Below are 18451 nucleotides of genomic sequence, written 5' to 3' on the forward strand. Positions count from 1 at the left end.
CATTCTATTCATTTGTGCAACAGGGCAAGCAGTAACAGATTGAAGACTTGTAGTTTATAAATACAGTTGCGGTCAAAAGATTACATATACTGGGCATGAGTATAGTGATGAGTTTTTGCAAACTTTTGACCACAACTGTAAATAAATTGATGGTGCCCTGAACCAGTCCACCCTTCGTGGTATAACAGACAGAGATAGGAGCCCATCTCTGTCCTGTTAGATAGCATCACTGGGCAAGTGAAGCATGGCATGAATTTGAAGCAAGGTCATGTTGTGTATATACTTGCTGTATATTGAGTGAATGGTAAACCCTGGTTGGAGTTTCAGATGGTGTAGACATATAAAGGAGTTCCATTGGACTACTTGTAGTGTTCATATTGATTTATCATTTCCCATCCTTGTTTAACTAGCTCTGTTCTAAGAGCTGTTTGCATAAAATCCCCATACATACATAAATACACTTGATCTGCAGGATGTTTAACACCTGAAACAAAGACACCGTTTATATCATAAATAGGGAACTGGAGGGGACTACTTTGTAATATCTAATGGCATTGAAGTCATGTGATTGTATTTTGCACCAGCAGAGGTCATCACAGGCTCACTACACACATTCACTAAGCTGTTTTTATACTGGTATGAAACTACATCTTGGGTTTTGGTTATCGTGTCTTGCTGATTGATGTGATGTTAATAAAAGGATAATTTACATTTTTCATAAAAGCTAATTATGAGAAATATAAACTAAATGTAAAACTACATGAAGAAGTAGGATGTGTGTGTGTCTGTGTGTGTTCCAAAGGTTTCCTAGGTTAACAGATCAAGGGATTTTCACTATAGTGTTTCTAAGCATTCCTATTTGCACACAATAACTGAATTATTTCAGAGAAAATAAGACCAGGATCAATATTATTAGTCGTCTAAAAAACTGACCTTTTTATTAAGCCATAGCACAAACCACTGCTGTGCAGTGATATGCCTTAGCTTAAAGCTTGTAAAATCAAGGTAAAACTGAGAGTTAGCTTCCAATTTATACACATTATAAAAACTTCAGCAAAGGCTTGAGCTGTAAGCAAAACATTTCAAAAACTAGTGAGAGATGTGTCTAAAAGTCCCAAAAGATACAAATGAATGACTTGGCTAAGTTGTGAATTGTAGTTTCATAGAAGACAATCACTAGACCTTGCACATCAATGGGCTAGGAGGCTACGGACCAATAAGAACTCAACTTGTGATATAGACTCAAATATGCTAAAGATGACCTGGAGAAAGATACTGGAAGCACATCTTTTGTTCACTTTGAAGAACACCTCAAGCAGTCAGCAGCAAAACTGAATCTGGAGACAATGCATTGCTGCTGGTGAATTTAGTTTCTTTTTAAAACAAGTAAAATCGTGTAAGCATCCAAAATAAAACTAGGATGTTTGGTGAAGCTGTGTGAAAAATTTCTTTGCTCTGTTTCACAGCACTTCGGAAATACTTTTTACTCTAACAGTTACAGTACAGTGCAGTACTATAATATAAATGCACTGTTATAATTGTAATACTATAAACCCAGTCACAACAGAAGTCATGTCAAGGTGGTTTTTATTGCAACGTAAAGACTGTATTATAATAATAGAGGAAAGATGATCCTCTATTATTAGAGGATCATCTTTCCTCTAATAATAGAGGAAAGACAAGTGTTAAGACACTTGTCAAGTTTTTAAGACAAGTGTCTTAACACTTGTCTTAAAAACTGGACAGTCTATACTGTTTGTAGTATTATATTGGATCATATTACCTTAGAACTCCAAAGGAGTGGAAACGGTGACTGTCTCCTAACAGAAATGTTTTCTTATTTTCAGGATTCTGGTTTATATTGTTCTATACGTTTGATTCTATCCCATTCTCACACCTGATCTTTCTCGTGATTTTTCAGACCATTTAAATGATTAATGATGAATACTACTGGCATAAAGAAGGTATTGAAGACCTGCTGCACCAAACATTTCTTTATATCAGTGTTTTCAAGCATGGCTGAAAAGGTTTTCTTGTTCAAATACACGAACATGCAAACTAATAATACAGTAGCTCTCCAACCATCCAAAGAGCCTGTATGGAAATCAATATCATATATTGTACAGAAAGCCTCATAAATACTGTAGGTTTGTTCACATGGTTAGGAGGTTGTGGTATTTCATTGATAGTGGCCCACAGGAGGAATGAGAAGAGACTTCACTGACACTTACACACACCTTACTGTTTGCTGTCATTATTATCACAAGCACTAATATGTGGTTTTCAAGCCTGCCGAGTCCTCCTTCACTAGCATATACTCACACTTTCACGCTGGTCTTGTGTTTATTCAGTTTGTATGTCCTCAAGTCATGTAAAACACTAGCTTATGAGTTAAAAAACTAAATAAGGTGACAAGTGTAGAGGACATAATAAAAAGATATACACGCAGCACGGAAAATAAGTATTAATTGCGTCACTAAATATGTTTCTAATTGGGCATTAGGGACATTTATTTATTTATTTATTTATTTATTTATTCATTTTCAGGCACAACAAATACCTATATTGAACATAAAATACACAAAACAAAAAACAAAACTTGCCTGAAAAAGGAGTGGGACGAAGAAAACTTATTAAATCCCACCCCTATACTCACTCATCAACAAAAAAAAACAATAAACTTCCCGCAGCTACGCCCATCATTGCATACAGACCCATCAACGGCCCCGGGCAGATACAAGCATCTAAAATCCTTACTAGATGTCGGTAACAACCCATCTAATCCACACATACATAGAAATCAAATCATAGATGTCCATAAATTATGTGTAAAATCAAGAAATGACACAGGGAGAATGTATTGCGCACATGAAGAAAGAGGGGCGCAAAAAGGCATGGAAAGTCACGACACCAGCTGAAATCCATCAGTAATTAGAACGTAATCCTGCCACTTAGTGCAAATTAATGTCAGCTGGTTCAGTCCAAACTGATGGCCTGTAAACGGGTGTCACACAAGAAACATCTCATGATGGGTAAAACCAATGAGAGCTCTCTCAAGACCTTCCTGATGGCATTGGTTACAGAAGAATATCTAAACTGTATGCATGCTTACCATGCAAGACTACACTGTTGAAGGAAAAGCATATTGAAAGGCGTTTAAAATTTGCTCAACAATATTTAGATAAGGAGAATATAGTCTGGTCAGATAAGACCAAAATTGAATTTTTTGGATGCCATAATAAACACCATGTTCCGTGGTCAAAAGGCACTGCATATCACCCCATAAACACCATACCAACAGTGAAGTTTGGAGGTGCTAACATAATGGTGTCGGCCTGTTTTTCAGCGTAGGGCACTGGCACGCTTCATGATATAAAGCAAAGGCATCATTCACACCTACTGGCTAAAGAAGATATGGCCGTCTGGCAGTACAAACGAATGAAATGCTAATGAATGAGACACACCTGCAATGGCTAACAGAAGGCCTGACAGTCCTGATCCTGAAGGATCCCCAAAAGGGTGCGGTCCTATCCAACTAGTGACCTCAGGCGTCACAGCAGCTAAGATGAGCAGGCACATGACTCAACACATGAGCAGGGTCCAGAAGGGAATTGGAAGATTCACCAGAGGGGTGAGCTTGTGATGCGCAAGAGTAATCACTCAAGACTGCAATACCACACTGACCAACCTGTCCATCACCTAGATTGTCTATACAAAGGCCTATGACTCAGGACCCTAAGAGCTTTCATTAGAAAATCGATGAGGATGTGGCAAAAAACACCAGATGCCAGCATAAAGCCGATTGCACGAGTCACCATCAAGTGTGGAATTTACCAAGGAGATGATCTGTCCCGAACGCTGTTCTGAATCGCCCTGAAACTCTTCGGGTCCTGTGTTGTGTGGGGCAGCATCCCACCATCATCCCAATCTGCTCCTAACAACTATAGTTAATACACTTATTATAAATCTGATAGGTGAGCTTGTGCTAGGCTAATGCTGTGCATTAAAAGAAGCAAGAAAGGTGAAGTCCAATCCCACCCAACGAGAGACCAGGGAGCAAAGGCTGAACCAAGAACCTACCATCCCCACCCAGTCCCACAATTCCACCCCAGTCTTTAGCCCACCATAGCCCAAGACGGGCATGCCATTAAGATAAGCTACTTATATGTGGTCAATCTAACAAACAGTGGTAATACAATATATAATTTCTTTCAAACTCTTTTGACCACATATAATCTTAAATTGGACTGAAACAATATTTACCTTACAGACACAGACTTTGTGTTAATGTTGTTTTTGTGGAAGGCTTGATCTGAATTCCACAGATTTATCTTCAATTATTTTTAAAATGTAGAAAGTAGATATTGCACATTTCAACTAACAAGTTAAAAATACACACACACACACACATGTTCACGCGCAAGTCCTACGAAGCCTATCAGTATGCCCAGACCTCACCACTTTAACACTCATCCTCCTGGCAGCATTCATGTCAGGGCCTAGTTGGTTTATCCTTTCTAATAACTTGTCTCTGTTCAAATGTCCACCGATCATCAGTAGAACTGTAAATAGTAGGGAAGAGTAAAACTGCCTCGTTTATACTCTTCAATCTTATATCAAGGTTGGTCAACACAGTGTTTAATCAAGTTGATGATGATGAACTGGTGATCAGAGTTGGGAAGGCGATGTTCTTGTCACAGTATGTATGTTTTTGTTGTAAACAACCTGGTAAATGGTGGGTGTGTAGGGTTAGTTAAAAAGTCAGTTGTCTCGGAACAAGGCCCGAGTTGCTGATGGTATCCTCGCTGTAGAGATGGTACCTGTGTGATACCACACAATCAATATTTTCAGACATCCAGGAGAAGTGTGTTTTTGTGCTAATGTTCCCAGTATGCTGGATATACTTATCATTTATTTTCCCTGTGTTGGTGTTTTCCAGCTGTCCCTGCTAACATCTCAGAACTGAAGAACCTGGAAGTTCTAAACATGTTCAACAACCAGATTGAAGAGCTTCCTACTCAGATCAGCAGCCTTCAGAAGCTGAAACACCTCAACCTTGGGTATGTGCTATTGTTACCTCGTTTACAATCGCCACCTACTCTTTATTGTTCCCTAGCTGTCCATGCTGGATATAGGTGGGAATGGCCAGAAACCCTACAATATGATATTGTCACAATACTTTGCTCATGATACAGTGTTTTGGGATTTTTAATATTTTGAAATATGTTAAGTACTGCAATACGATACATTTCAGTTTGTCACATTTTTTTCAACAGTGAATTATGCCCTCATAATTATCTTTCATTATCTGTTTTATCTAATAAAGTTATTTGCTTTATGTTATTTTATTTGCTACACAGGGAAATTGTCAAGCATACCAACACTGTTACTAAAACTTACCATAAATGTTGCCGTAAGACGGAGTCAGACTGCTTTCAATTCAATTCAATTCAGTTTTATTTATGCAGCACCAAATCACAACAACAGTCGCCTCAAGGTGCTTTATATTGTAAGGTAGACCCTACAGTAATACATACAGAGAAAAACCCAACAATCATGACCCCCTATGTGCAAGCACTTTGGCGACAGTGGGAAAGAAAAACTCCCTTTTGACAGGAAGAAACCTCCGGCAGAACCAGGCTCAGGGAGGGGCGGGGCCATCTGCTGCGACCGGTTGGGGAGAGAGAAGGAAGACAGGATAAAAGACATGCTGTGCAAGAGAGACAGAGATTAATAACGGGTACGATTCAATGCAGAGAGGTCTATTAACACATAGTGTGTGAAAAAGGTGACTGAAAAGGAAAAACTCAATGCATCATGGAGTCCTCCAGGAGCCTATGCTTATTGCAGCATAACTAAGGGAGGATTCAGGGTCACCTGGTCCAGCCTTAACTATATGCTTTAGCAAAAAGGAAAGTTTTAAGCCTAATCTTGAAAGTAGAGATAGTGTCTGTCTCCCGAATCCAAACTGGAAGCTGGTTCCACAGAAGAGGGGCCTGAAAACTGAAGGCTCTCCCTCCCATTCTACTTTTAAATACTCTAGGAACAACAAGTAGGCCTGCAGAGCGAGAGCGAAGTGCTCTAATAGGGTGATATGGTACTACAAGGTCATTAAGATAAGATGGGGCCTGATTATTTAAGACCTTGTATGTGAGGAGCAGGATTTTGAATTCAATTCTGAATTTAACAGGGAGCCAATGAAGGGAAGCCAAAACAGGAGAAATATGCTCTCTCATTTTAGAGATGTTGTGCAAATGGAAGAACGCAGTCTTACATATTTGTTTAATATGTGCGTTGAAGGACATATCCTGGTCAAAAATCACTCCAAGGTTCCTCACAGTGTTACTGGAGGCCAAGGTAATGCCATCCAGAGTAAGAATCTGGTTAGATACCATATTTCTAAGATTTTCAGGGCCGAGTACAATAACTTCAGTTTTATCTGAATTAAGGAGCAGAAAGTTAGCGGCCATCCAGGTCTTTATGTCTTTGATACATTCTTGCAGTTTAACTATTGGTGTGTGTTATCTGGCTTCATAGATAGATAGAGCTGGGTGTCATCAGTATAGCAGTGAAAATGAAAATGTACACTATGTCTTCAGTCCATTAGCCTGCGATTAAATGGTGTCAAGATGGCTATTAAATGAAATCTTTTTATGATTGTAAAGCAATTAACTGTCATAAATCATCAAGAATCAAATATCTCTAGATGTTTACATTTAACAAAAATTTGAATAAAACTCTTACATTTGTGCTCTGCAACCTTCCAATTCTAAAGCATTATCACCAGAGTGCAATTAGCTGGCAGCCAGTTGAGGCGAGTCGCTTCAAATCAAAAAGACTCAGTCAGACTGATGACAACATGTTGGCAATCTGTATTTTTAAATTAGACAGCAATCATTTTCAAACCTTTGACAACTTTGCGGAGAGCAGTTGTACTCAGTCCAAGTCAGACTGAATCGTTTGAGGTAAGGTTGCTTGTGCAATAGAGGTAAGTGAGAAAAATTGATATGGCGCAGTATTGTGATATTTTGCATGGCGATATTGCGATCCAGAGACACTAAATATCAATATATTAATAAGTGAATCAAAATAAATAAATGAACAATAAAAAAATGAAAATATTGTGGAAGACTCTTCAACTAGCAGAAATTTCACTTGCCAGCACCCAGGGCTAACTACTGCCAGGTCTGTTTAATCACGATATCATCTAAATATAACCTAAAGCTAACACAACATTTCACGAAAACATTGTCATACCAAGAATCAAACACGTCGGTGATAGTGGATGGTCCAGGGCTGCTTTGCCGCTTTGGGACCTGGACAACTTGTCACGAATTATGGTCTCTACCAGAAAATAGGATGTCCAACCATCAGTTTGTACCCTGATGCTCAAGCACACTTTGGTTAAGTAGCAGGACAATAATGTAAAGGACATAAGCAAGTCTATTTCTGAATGGCTCAACAAAACTAAATTAAGGTTTTGGACTTGAATCTAATTTCAGTGCTTTGGTATGACAGGCTATTCATGTTTGAACGGGGAAATACTTTCTCACACCAGTGTGTACACATTACTGTATACAGTAAATTTATCTCTTTCCACCTTTTTAAGTCTGTGCAACCTCAGGTTGCTCCAGCTTCGATTTGATTACAGCAATTTATCTAAATTGGTTTGTTTATTTGATGAGCAGCAAGTGAGTAAAAGAGCATGTGTTTTATGCTTAAACCTCAGCTCAAACACACAGCCTTTATGTGACTCTTTGCTGGGTTATCTCCAGTGATTTACAACACAAATAATACTCAAGAGTTTTCATTTATTGTTTTAGTGTTACAGAAAAACTACAAACTAATCTAATCAAAACTGCAGTTTCTGTGTCACAAATTGGAAGTGAATGTATGTGTATGTTTAGATATGGGTGCAGCCTCACACAGGCAGGATGTCAGTGACAGGAGGATTAGGAGAGGAGCCATGGTGTGTATTGATCCACAAACAAACATGATCTGGATAGTCTAAGCCTCAAACTACTATTCAGGCTGTGCATTCACTTTTCATTTTCTGTTTATTTTTTTGTTTTGTGAGTGTGCGTCTGTACGTGTGTGCGCATGTGTATGTGTGTCGCTGGACTTGCATTGATGTGATTGGACCTCGTAGGTTCGTAATTTCATTTGCCAAACACATAGAACTCAAATAGAACGGTTGTCCCTGTGACCTGTCAGCTCCTTCTACCTGAAAGCATATATGTGCATAAACTCAGCTGGTGTCTCCTCCATTATCAAATCCTCCTTTTCTGTTAATCTGTCTGTTCACACCTTTTGTTTGTTTTGTTCCTATTTATTTGGTTACGATGTTCATGATAATCATCAAGGACAAGGCCCAAACAAAAAATTCAAATTTGTACCATGGGAATCTGTAATTGTGGAAATGCAAGATCAAGATGTATGGCCACATTTGAGATGATTTCTCATCTGTAAATTTAGAAATCATATTACAGTCACTAAGGAAAGAAATCACAATGGGTTTCACAATGGGTTCACCCAAAACCTTGGCCTATTGTGACCCACACCTGTTTTCAAACCTGGGTTCATGTGATTAGGTAGAGCAGGGGTGTCAAACTCAAATGCACAGTGGGCCAAAATTCAAAACTGGAACAAAGTCGTGGGCTAACATTAATATTTATTGAAAAAAAAAATCTTCCTCCAGATATAAGAATGAATCTTTTCTTATGGACTCAAACACGTTTTGCTGAAAAACTGAATATGGAACAAGCAAAGCTTAGTACTAAACAATATACTGCATATATTAGCTGTATAATACCAGTAGGCCAGCTCTAATAGTAATTTGGTAGGGCCAGAGTTTGACACCTATGAGGTAGAGGATCAAAAGGGGGTCCATGACCTTCTTGGGGATGCTCCCAATAGTGCTTAAATCTGGGAACATCCGCTAATTTCTTGTAGAACTGAAGAAGCTCTTCAAATGAGAGAAACTTAAAGAAGTCCGGTCATCTTTCTTTTCAAGCTCCTTAGACTGTGTCCACATAGTGTAAAGAGAAAAAAAAACTGCCCCTTTTGTTCACATAGACTACGATCAGCTGGATTCAGTTTGTGCAGGGAGGAGAGAGATCTTGAAGTAGTCTATAAATATTGATGAGTTACGATTTGAAAGAGCTTTTATTATTGCTGCATGAAAACACAAGAACATGACAGTAAAATGCAAACTACAGGTTAAAAAAACTATCCACTGCTGCTGATTCAACGTGGACTCAAAGACAGCATGTTAACAGTTTGCCAACAGTGAAGAATCCAGAAGAATGGTAAATCAGAGTGTATGCTGATCCCAATCAAATGGCCAATGTTTGAATTTCAACAACCAACAAAAGCAGTAGCATTGCAGCCTCCATTTCTACCTGTACCCGTTTCTAAAGTAGAATAGCTATGGTGATTGCTGTGAAGTGTGTGTCCTATTTAGGTTGGGGATCTGTGATGCATCAGATCTTGATGAATGGAATACTTAAGCTTAAAATCTTTAATTCTGGCAGAACATGGCTTAGAGCGGAGCAGCCATATGCCGCAACCAATTATTACATTTTGTAGCAGTCACCTGATCCAGCTCTAATTATATGCTTAAGCAAAAAGGAAAGTTTTAAGAAGTTTCTTGGACATAGAGAGGGTCTCTGACTCTTGGTCAAGGTGCAACTTTCAAAGAGACATTTAACAAAATGTTAGTAGGTGGTATGTATACTTTTGCCTGATACTGTGTGTGAGCAACATGGGGTTAATATCTTGCCCGAGGATAATTGGCATGCAGACTGGGGGAGCCAGGGATCGAACCGCCAACCTTCCCAAAGATGAGGATTCTATATTAATTTTCAGCCTTGTCCCTTGCACACACAGATTTGACATTTTTCAGATTTCAACATTCTGTTGATGTTATTGTGTTATGATGCACAATAAGTAATTTAGTCATTGCCTAAATTCGAAACAGAAACTGCGAACAGCTGAAGTTGGTGTATTGTTTTTATGATATGGGTTTTGTGTTTTTTGGAGCACAGGATGAACCGCCTGAGTACCTTGCCCCGAGGATTTGGGTCATTGCCTGCTCTGGAGGTGTTGGACCTCACCTATAACAACCTGAACCAGAACTGTCTTCCAGGGAATTTCTTTTACCTCAGTTAGTGTGCATGAAGACACACACACACACACACACACACACACACACACACACACACACACTGTGTATTTATACCCTTGTGGGGACATCTCGTTGACATAATGCTTTCCCTAGCCCCTTACCCTAACCCTAACCATCAAAAATGAAGGCCTAACCCTGACCCTTACCCTAAACCTAACCATAACCTAATTGTAACCCTGACACTAAAACCACAGTTCTTCAAACTCGTGGGGACTGGGATTTCGGTCCCCACGAGGGCTGTTTGTCCCCACAAGTATAGTAAACTACTAATTTTTGGTCCCCATTAATATCCGTCCATACACACACACAAAAGTTCAAAATCATAGAGTCTGCCCAAAAGAATTTCCAAAGTCTCAAAGAGTTATAGAATTATTTTAGTTTATCCCATTCTTGTGGCAGTGAAGCTATATTCAATTCAATTCAGTGTTACTCATGTAGCGCCAAATCACAACAACAGTCGCCTCAAGGCGTTTTATATTTTAAGGTATACCCTACAATAATACAGCCGATGGGGCCAAAATTGCGAACCTGTCGCAGATTGCACGGACGGACGGGGTCTTGTTTAGTTAAGCTTTTTAATATTTTGCCTTCCATAAACAACTAGGTGCCTAATTTGGAAACTTTGGAAACTCACCCTGTCTCTTGCTAACTTATGTTGATGATGTTGCTGAGTTTGCTCTTGATTGATTAGGCTGTTGTGTTGTTCTCCACCATCATTGCACACGGATACAAAGTAACAGGGATCTCTGTTTTCCAGCAACTCTGCGAGCTCTTTATTTGAGTGACAATGACTTTGAGGTCCTTCCAGCTGACATTGGGAAGCTGACGAAGCTGCAAATAGTAAGTCAATATGAATAGAAGTCTTGGAATATTCAAGTCCTATTTGAATTTTAAATCAATGTAAGCATGTGATCTTGTTTAATAAGTGAACGCATCCTCTTTTTGCTTTGTGTATTTTTTCTCTTTAGTTGAGTCTTAGAGATAATGATCTGATCTCGCTGCCTAAGGAGATTGGGGATTTAGCTCATCTCAAAGAGCTTCACATCCAGGGCAACAGACTGACCGTTCTGCCCCCGGAACTTGGTACTGCCCACATACAAACAACTCTTTAGAGAATAGCATATTGATTTACTGTATGTGTATTTCCTGGAGAGTTTGCCTGCTGACCGATGCTGAAATCCTGGACCTATCTCTTAGCCTAACCCAAACTTAACGCAGACCTAATCAAAGTCTTTTTTCCTAAAACTGAATGCTTTACATTATGGGGACTGGCTCTTTGCCCTAAAAACGTATTATTAAATCATCACTGTGATCCAAATACATTCATCTGTTAAAACTGAGTGTTTATGTTTAAAATAGAAATCTGGTGAGAAAAGCTGTGTTCTTTGTCATCACATTTCCTTTTTAAAGGGTCTTAAGCATATATAAAGGCAAGAGCTGAGTTTCTCTACCAACTGAATAAATCTGGGTGGGTGAACTGTTAGAGCAGTACTGTACTCTTCCTAATTAGCACTGCAATTCCCATGATCAAAGCCCTCAACCTGATGGCTCTGAAGCTGTATAGCAAGCTGCATCTAACTTTGTAAATGTGATTAGTTTGCAGAATACAAGATAAACATCAGACATATGAGAAAATGCTTCAATGGCATGTTTGTATGTCCTCTTGTCTACAGGTAATCTGGATCTGACTGGCCCTAAACAGGTGTTTAAAGCAGAGAATAATCCTTGGGTTACTCCCATTGCAGACCAGTTCCAGCTAGGAGTCTCCCATGTTTTTGAATATGTTCGTTCCGAGACCTATAAATAGTAAGTATTACAAGTTACACACACACAAATGTATATGTTTATCTGCAATGCTTGCATTCTTTGTCGCAGTAATATATATATATATATATATATATATATATATATATATATATATATACACACACACACACACACACACACACACACACACACACACACGCAAAGGGTACTTTGGCGGAGAAGAAAGTTAGAGTCTGCACTGGAAAGCAGAAGACTGCTATTAATTCTTTGTTCCAAGCAGCAGGACATGCTGCAAATCCTCTGTGTGAATGCTTCAAACTGCTGCTCTGAGGCATGCTCTGGAACTGATCCCTGCACTGTGTGGCTGTGGGCGAGAGAGACAAAAAGACCATGTCTCAAACAAATTCCATTCCACTATATGTTTGCATACTTCTGTGAGATTTGTTATAGCACCGTGAAGATATAGAGTAGTGCATACAAATGTCACACTTTGTCTGATTTGAACTCTTTTTTTTTTTTTTGACCCACACACAAAATATTTTTCTTCAGCACTTAAATGTCTTGTTTTTTATTATTTTATTATTTTAATTATTTTTAATATGCATTTTAAAGTCATTACTAGTGAACTAATTACCAAAAGACCAATCGAGAAGGCTGATGGTGGAAATACAAACATTGTGGTCTCCAGTAAAAATGAAACAAGAAGACGCGCAAGATGCAGGGCTTGAAAATGTAAAGTCAGGCTTTGCCGTTGCCATAGTATGTTGTATCCATTGTAATATCTGATCAACATACTGACCTATCATTTCACTGGACCATGATCTCCCCATCAGTACAAGATGTAGGCTCCAGTGTGCAGATAGTTTTACATAATGTATCAAGCGTTATCTTTCCCTCAAAAGCATCAATGGGAACTCAGGGAATGTTTGTTTTTTTGTTTTTGTTTTGTGTTTTTAGATTTAATTAATCCATAGTTCTATGGCCTTTGAGCAGCTTTTTATTCTTTTGGTGCAGTCAAACAAAGGTGTGTGTTGGAATGTGTTAGACAAGATAAGTAAACATCATGGGTATGTTGAGTTTGCCTCAGATCTATGTGGTACTCTAAAAAGGCAGCAATGTGGGAGTCTAGAGTATAAAATATAATGCCTCATATAGTGTTCATGTTAATGTGGAAATGGCCTTAGAACACACTTTTTCTGTGGCGAATTTCTTGAGGGATCTCTCTGTATTTGGTAGAATACATTTCTCTGATCAGACCACTCACCATAATACACCGTGATATGTAATGCTCCACTATCGGGACAACATAAGCTTCCATACAGACTCATTGTTACTGAGTCAGTGTTGAAAGTTACATAATTCCTTCTAGTCCTCAGAGGATAGTCCTTTTCCTCCTTTTTTCCATGTTTTTTAATATGACACTATCATTCTTAGCTTGGGACAGTTTTTCATACAGATTTTTTGATGGTATTATTTATGGTGCAACAAAAGCCTAATTTAAAATGACAAAACATTTTGAGTCTAATGTTGGCTGTAACAGTTCTGCTTTAATCACAGAGCTGCATCCTTACAATGCCCGTAATTATATTTCTTAACTGATGATTTTGATATATGTTTTATCTTTTTCGGATACCACATACATGGTTGCATCTGAAAAGTCCTTCTGTTCAAGATCATGATTATCCCTCAGTTTTTATAAACTAAAGACAGAAACGTGGGTTTTAAGCCTTTTTTGACCAGGATTAAAATATTTTGCATTATACGGAAATTATGCATTATAACCATTTATCACTGCGACAGAAAGTGGGATGGCTGCCTTCAGCCTTCAACGAGCTGTCTAATTTAAACATCGTATCAAGCTGAGTTTACAGTTCTTATGCATTTTTTAATGTAGCATTGGTTCTTTAGCTTTACTGTTGATTTTCACAGTGTAAAACAAACGGTGGTGGATGGGAGCATCAACAAAGTGAACTTTTCTTCGTTAGAGCTTGTTGATCCATCTTAGAGCTAGTTGATTATTAAATCAATGACAGGATCACAAAGTGGGTGAAACAACACAGCAGATAACAACAGAACACAGATAACAACAGATAACACAACAGCAGCTTCCCTGTTGACATTCTAAATGACATTAGATGACATTCTAAATTCTAGTTCCTTCCACTTGGCTTTATAGCCTCTGTTACACCAGTGCAGTATGGGGATCAATTGTTCAGCATAATAATAGTTTCTCAGGCATGGAAGTGCCATTCCCTCTGTCTCTTTCTTTGATTCATTTAGTTCTAAAGGAATACATGGCTAATGCCTTCATGAAATTCTTTAAAAAGAAAATGTGTATATTTTAAAAAAGTTATTACAGTATTCTCATCGATGTAGCAGGAGTACAGCAACTGCAGTAGTTTCAGATTTTTTCTTTTTCCCTCTTTTTCTTTTTCCCTCTCTGAACTAACTTTAATAGTTCCAAACCAAACATCTATTTGACCCCCATCCCTACATAACTCTTCAAAGAAGTCTTACCATTATTTAATGATGTGATTTTAAATCTATGCATCCATCCATCTTCTTCTGCTTATCTGGGGCCAAGTCACAGGGGCAGCAGCCTAAGCTGAGGAGCCCAGACCTCCCTTTGCCCGGCCACTCCCTCCAGCGTGTCCTGGGTCTACCCCAGGGCCTCCTCCCAGTGGGACATGCACGGAGCACTTCACCGAGGAGGCATCCTTGTTAGATGCCCAAACCACCTCAACTGGCTTATTTCGATATGGAGGAGTAACGACTCTACTCTGATCTGTAAGGGAGGAGCCAGCCACCCTGGCAGGTCATTCCTCCCAATCATGCCCCTCCAGGTCTCACTGTCGTTCCCCATATGAGTGTAAGACCACAGGGTCCCCAGGTATAGCACCCTACCTTGGGACTCCAAGAAGGTCAGGTACTCTAAACTGTCATTCAGCGCATAAGCATCCGACCTGAAGGTGCAGGGAACAAACCTTCTTGTTCACCGGAAGAACTCAGAAGATCTACTAAGATACCCATCCCAGCCCGCTGCCTCTCACCAAGACCAATTCCAGAATAAGACAGACTCCAGCCCCTCTCCAGGAGATTGGTTCCGCAGCCCAAGCCATGCTACATCCCATACCTACATCTAGTTGGTACTCCTCAACCCCACACACTTGCTCAGGCTTCTTCCGTCTGCCAGAGATCAGTCCGCCAGGTTCTCCTCCCCTGGCTGCTCCCCAGCACACACACACCCCGATCCCTGCGGTGCCTCCTGCAGGTGGTGGGCCTATGTCCTTTTTTCTGGCTTTGCCCGGTCAGGCCCCTTGGACTAAGGCCCGGCCACCAGACGCTCCAACACAGGCACCCTCCCCAGGCCTGGCTTCAAGGCGGGGCCCTGTTAACTATCCCAAGCAAGGTGAACTGTTCCCTTGGTCTTTCATTCACAGCAATTTTTGTATCGCTCTTTGTCTGGTCCCTCACCCAGGACCAATATGCTATGGGAGACCCTACGAGTGGTCGAAAGCCCCCAGACAACATAGCTCCTGGGATTCCTGGGAAACAAAAAACTAAATGTGATCGGTTTATCTTTAATTAACAAGGTACATAGGCTGTTATAATTGCTGAAAAGTAACTGTAGTATCAGATGTAAAACAAAATTGTCAAGCTGTTGTAGGATTTTAGGAATTATTTGGAGTTCATCAAGGCACAAAATGGCACTAGTAAAGTAATAATAATGATATTTTTGTGGCTTCAGAGTGATCTTATCTCTGTGCCTGTCCTCCAAGACTTCAATGCAGCATTTGACAACACTATTCACATTTAATACTATTTTAACTTTACAGATTAGAATATGTTGTTGCTATTAAAAGTAATGTACTGCTTTGGATTTTGAAATTCATACTAGGTGCATCTACTAAAAAGTACAGATGAGTTCAGCCTCAACGTCAAAATCTGAGGTTAAGTTTTTAGAATGTCTTTTGAATGCGATTAATTACAGAAGAAGATACCATGCGTGCATCTACAAAAAATTCTTTTTCCAATCCTTTGACATTTAGGTCCAGGTCAGGGGCCAAGTTTTCTGAAAATGTTGTGAATACAATAAATTGAGAAAGATGGCATCGAAGATTTTTAAAACGTTACCATAGGTGCCTACAGTCAAATACCACTGTATTTGTCATAAAAACAAATGACACAAATCAGTCTTTCTATCAGATAAAGATGCAAAGTAGCACTGAGGATTCTTGGTGTGATTTTGACAAGGATATTTTCTTCACTTCACACTTTAAACAAATGTGAAGGACTGCCTTCTTTTATCTGTATTGCTCATACAATTTTCCATTGACACATTCTGTCTCTGGAGTGATGCTGAGGAACTGGTTTGTGTGGTGGTTACTTCTAGTCTATCCATCCATCCATCCATCCATCCATCTTCTTTCGCTTTATCCGGGGCCGGGTCGTGTGAGCAGCAGCCTAAGCAGAGAAGCCCAGACCTCCCTCTCCCCAGCCACCTCCTTTAGCTTATCTGGGGAAACACCAAGGCGTTCCCAGGCCACCCGAGAGATATATGCGACTTCCGGCGCCCCCCGTGTGCGGCAGCCTGTTACAGCAGCTCTGCTCATTCTGAGTTTCTTTCTTTCTTATCTTTTCTTCTCGTAATTTTTTATAACTAACGTATCAGTAATTAGACTCTGCAACCATTCAACAAATTTCCCACGTGTGGGACTAATAAAGGTTATCTTATCTTATCTTATCTTATCTTATAATCTCTCCAGCGTGTCCTGGGTCTGCCCCGGGGCCTCCTCCCGGTGGGACATGCCCGGAACACCTCGCCCAGGAGGCATCCTTGTCAGATGCCCGAACCACCTGAGCTGGCTCCTTTCAATGTGGAGGAGCAGCGGCTCTACTCTGAGCCCCTCCCGGATGGTTGAACTTCTCACCCTATCTCTAAGGGAGAGGCCAGCTACCCTTCGGAGGAAGCTCATTTCCGCCGCTTGTATCCGCGATCTCGTTCTTTTGGTCACTACCCACAGCTCATGGCCATAGGTGAGGGTAGGGTTCCAGTGCGAGCTGGAGGCCATCACCCGATGAAGCCAACAGAACCACATCATCCATGAAAAGCAGACATTAGATTCTGAGGCCACCGAAGTGAAAGTCCTCCGCCACTTGGCTGCGCCTAGAAATCCTGTCCATAAACATTATGAACAGAATCGGTGACAAAGGGCAGCCCTGGTGGACCCCATTACCCACCGGGAATGAGTCCAACTTATTGCCGGCAATGCGAACCAAGCTCTTGCAACGGTTGTATAAGGATCAAATGGCTCGTAGCAATGGGCCAGACACCCCATACTCCCGTAGCACCTCCCACAGGACACCCCAAGGGACACAGTTGAATGCCTTCTCCAAGTCTACAAAACACATGTAGACTGGTTGGGCAAACTCCCATGCACCCTCAAGTATCCTCGAGAGGATAAAGAGCTGGTCCAGTGTTCCACGACCAGGACGAAAACTGCATTGTTCCTCCTGTATCTGAGGTTCGACTAGCGGACGAACTCTCCTTTCCAGCACCCTGGCATAGACTTTCCCAGGGAGGCTGAGGAGTGTGATCCCCCTGTAGTTGGAACACACCCTCCGATCCCCCTTCTTAAAAATGGGGACCACCACCCCGGTCTGCCAGTCCAGGGGTACTGCCCCTGATCTCCACACAACATTGTAGCGGCGTGTCAGCCAGGACAGCCCTATAATGTCCAGAGCCTTCAGGAACTCGGGGCAGACCTCATCCACACCAGGGGCTCTGCCACCAAGGAGTTGTTTAACTGCCTCAGTGACCTCGTCCCCAGAAATTGGCGGGTCATCCCCCTCACCCCCAGACTCTTCCTCCTCGGAAGACATGTCAATGGGATTAAGGAGGTCGTCGAAGTATTCCTTCCACTGCCCAACAATTTTCTCAGTCGAAGTCAGCAGCGCTCTGCCAGCGCTACACAGTGCAGGTAGAGCACCGCTTTCCCCTCCTGAGACGCCTGACGGTTTGCCAGAATCTCTTCGAGGCAGTCCAAAAGTCTTTTTCCATAGCCTCTCCGAACTCCTCCCACACCCGAGTTTTTGCTTCAGCCACTGCCCGAGCTGCATTCCGCATTCCTACCTGTCAGCTGCCTCCGAAGTCCCACAGGCTAGCCAAGCCTGATAGGACTCCTTCTTCAGCCTGGTGGCTCCCTTCACCTCTGGTGTTCACCATTTGGTTTGGGGGTTACCACTACGACAGGTACCAACCACCTTGCAGCCGCAGCTCAATGCAGCAGCTTCGGCAATGGAGATGCTGAACATGGTCCATTCGGATTCAATGTCCCCAGTCTTCCTCAGAATGCTGTTGAAGCTCTGCCGGAGGTGTGCGTTGAAAATCTCACGGACTGGGGCCTCTGCTAGGCGTTCCCAGCACACCCTCATTACGCGATTAGGTGCACCGGATCTGTCCAGCATCCTCCCCCGCCACCTGATCCAACTCACCAC

The 18451-nt window shown here is 41.0% G+C and overlaps 1 protein-coding gene across 1 annotated transcript in view; it reads left to right on the top strand.

Annotated features, from left to right (window-relative positions):
- Positions 1-18451, top strand: part of rsu1 (Ras suppressor protein 1) — a 44645-nt gene that overhangs the window by 2124 nt on the left and 24070 nt on the right. The window contains exons 4-8 of the mRNA XM_026179575.2: positions 4940-5060; positions 10047-10165; positions 10944-11026; positions 11155-11269; positions 11860-11992. Of these exons, the coding sequence (XP_026035360.1) occupies positions 4940-5060; positions 10047-10165; positions 10944-11026; positions 11155-11269; positions 11860-11992 (571 nt within the window). The remainder of the gene's footprint in view (positions 1-4939; positions 5061-10046; positions 10166-10943; positions 11027-11154; positions 11270-11859; positions 11993-18451) is intronic.

Source organism: Astatotilapia calliptera, chromosome 9 (genome assembly GCF_964374335.1).
Source record: "Astatotilapia calliptera chromosome 9, fAstCal68.1, whole genome shotgun sequence".
In the NCBI taxonomy this organism is placed as follows: Eukaryota; Metazoa; Chordata; class Actinopteri; order Cichliformes; family Cichlidae; genus Astatotilapia; species Astatotilapia calliptera.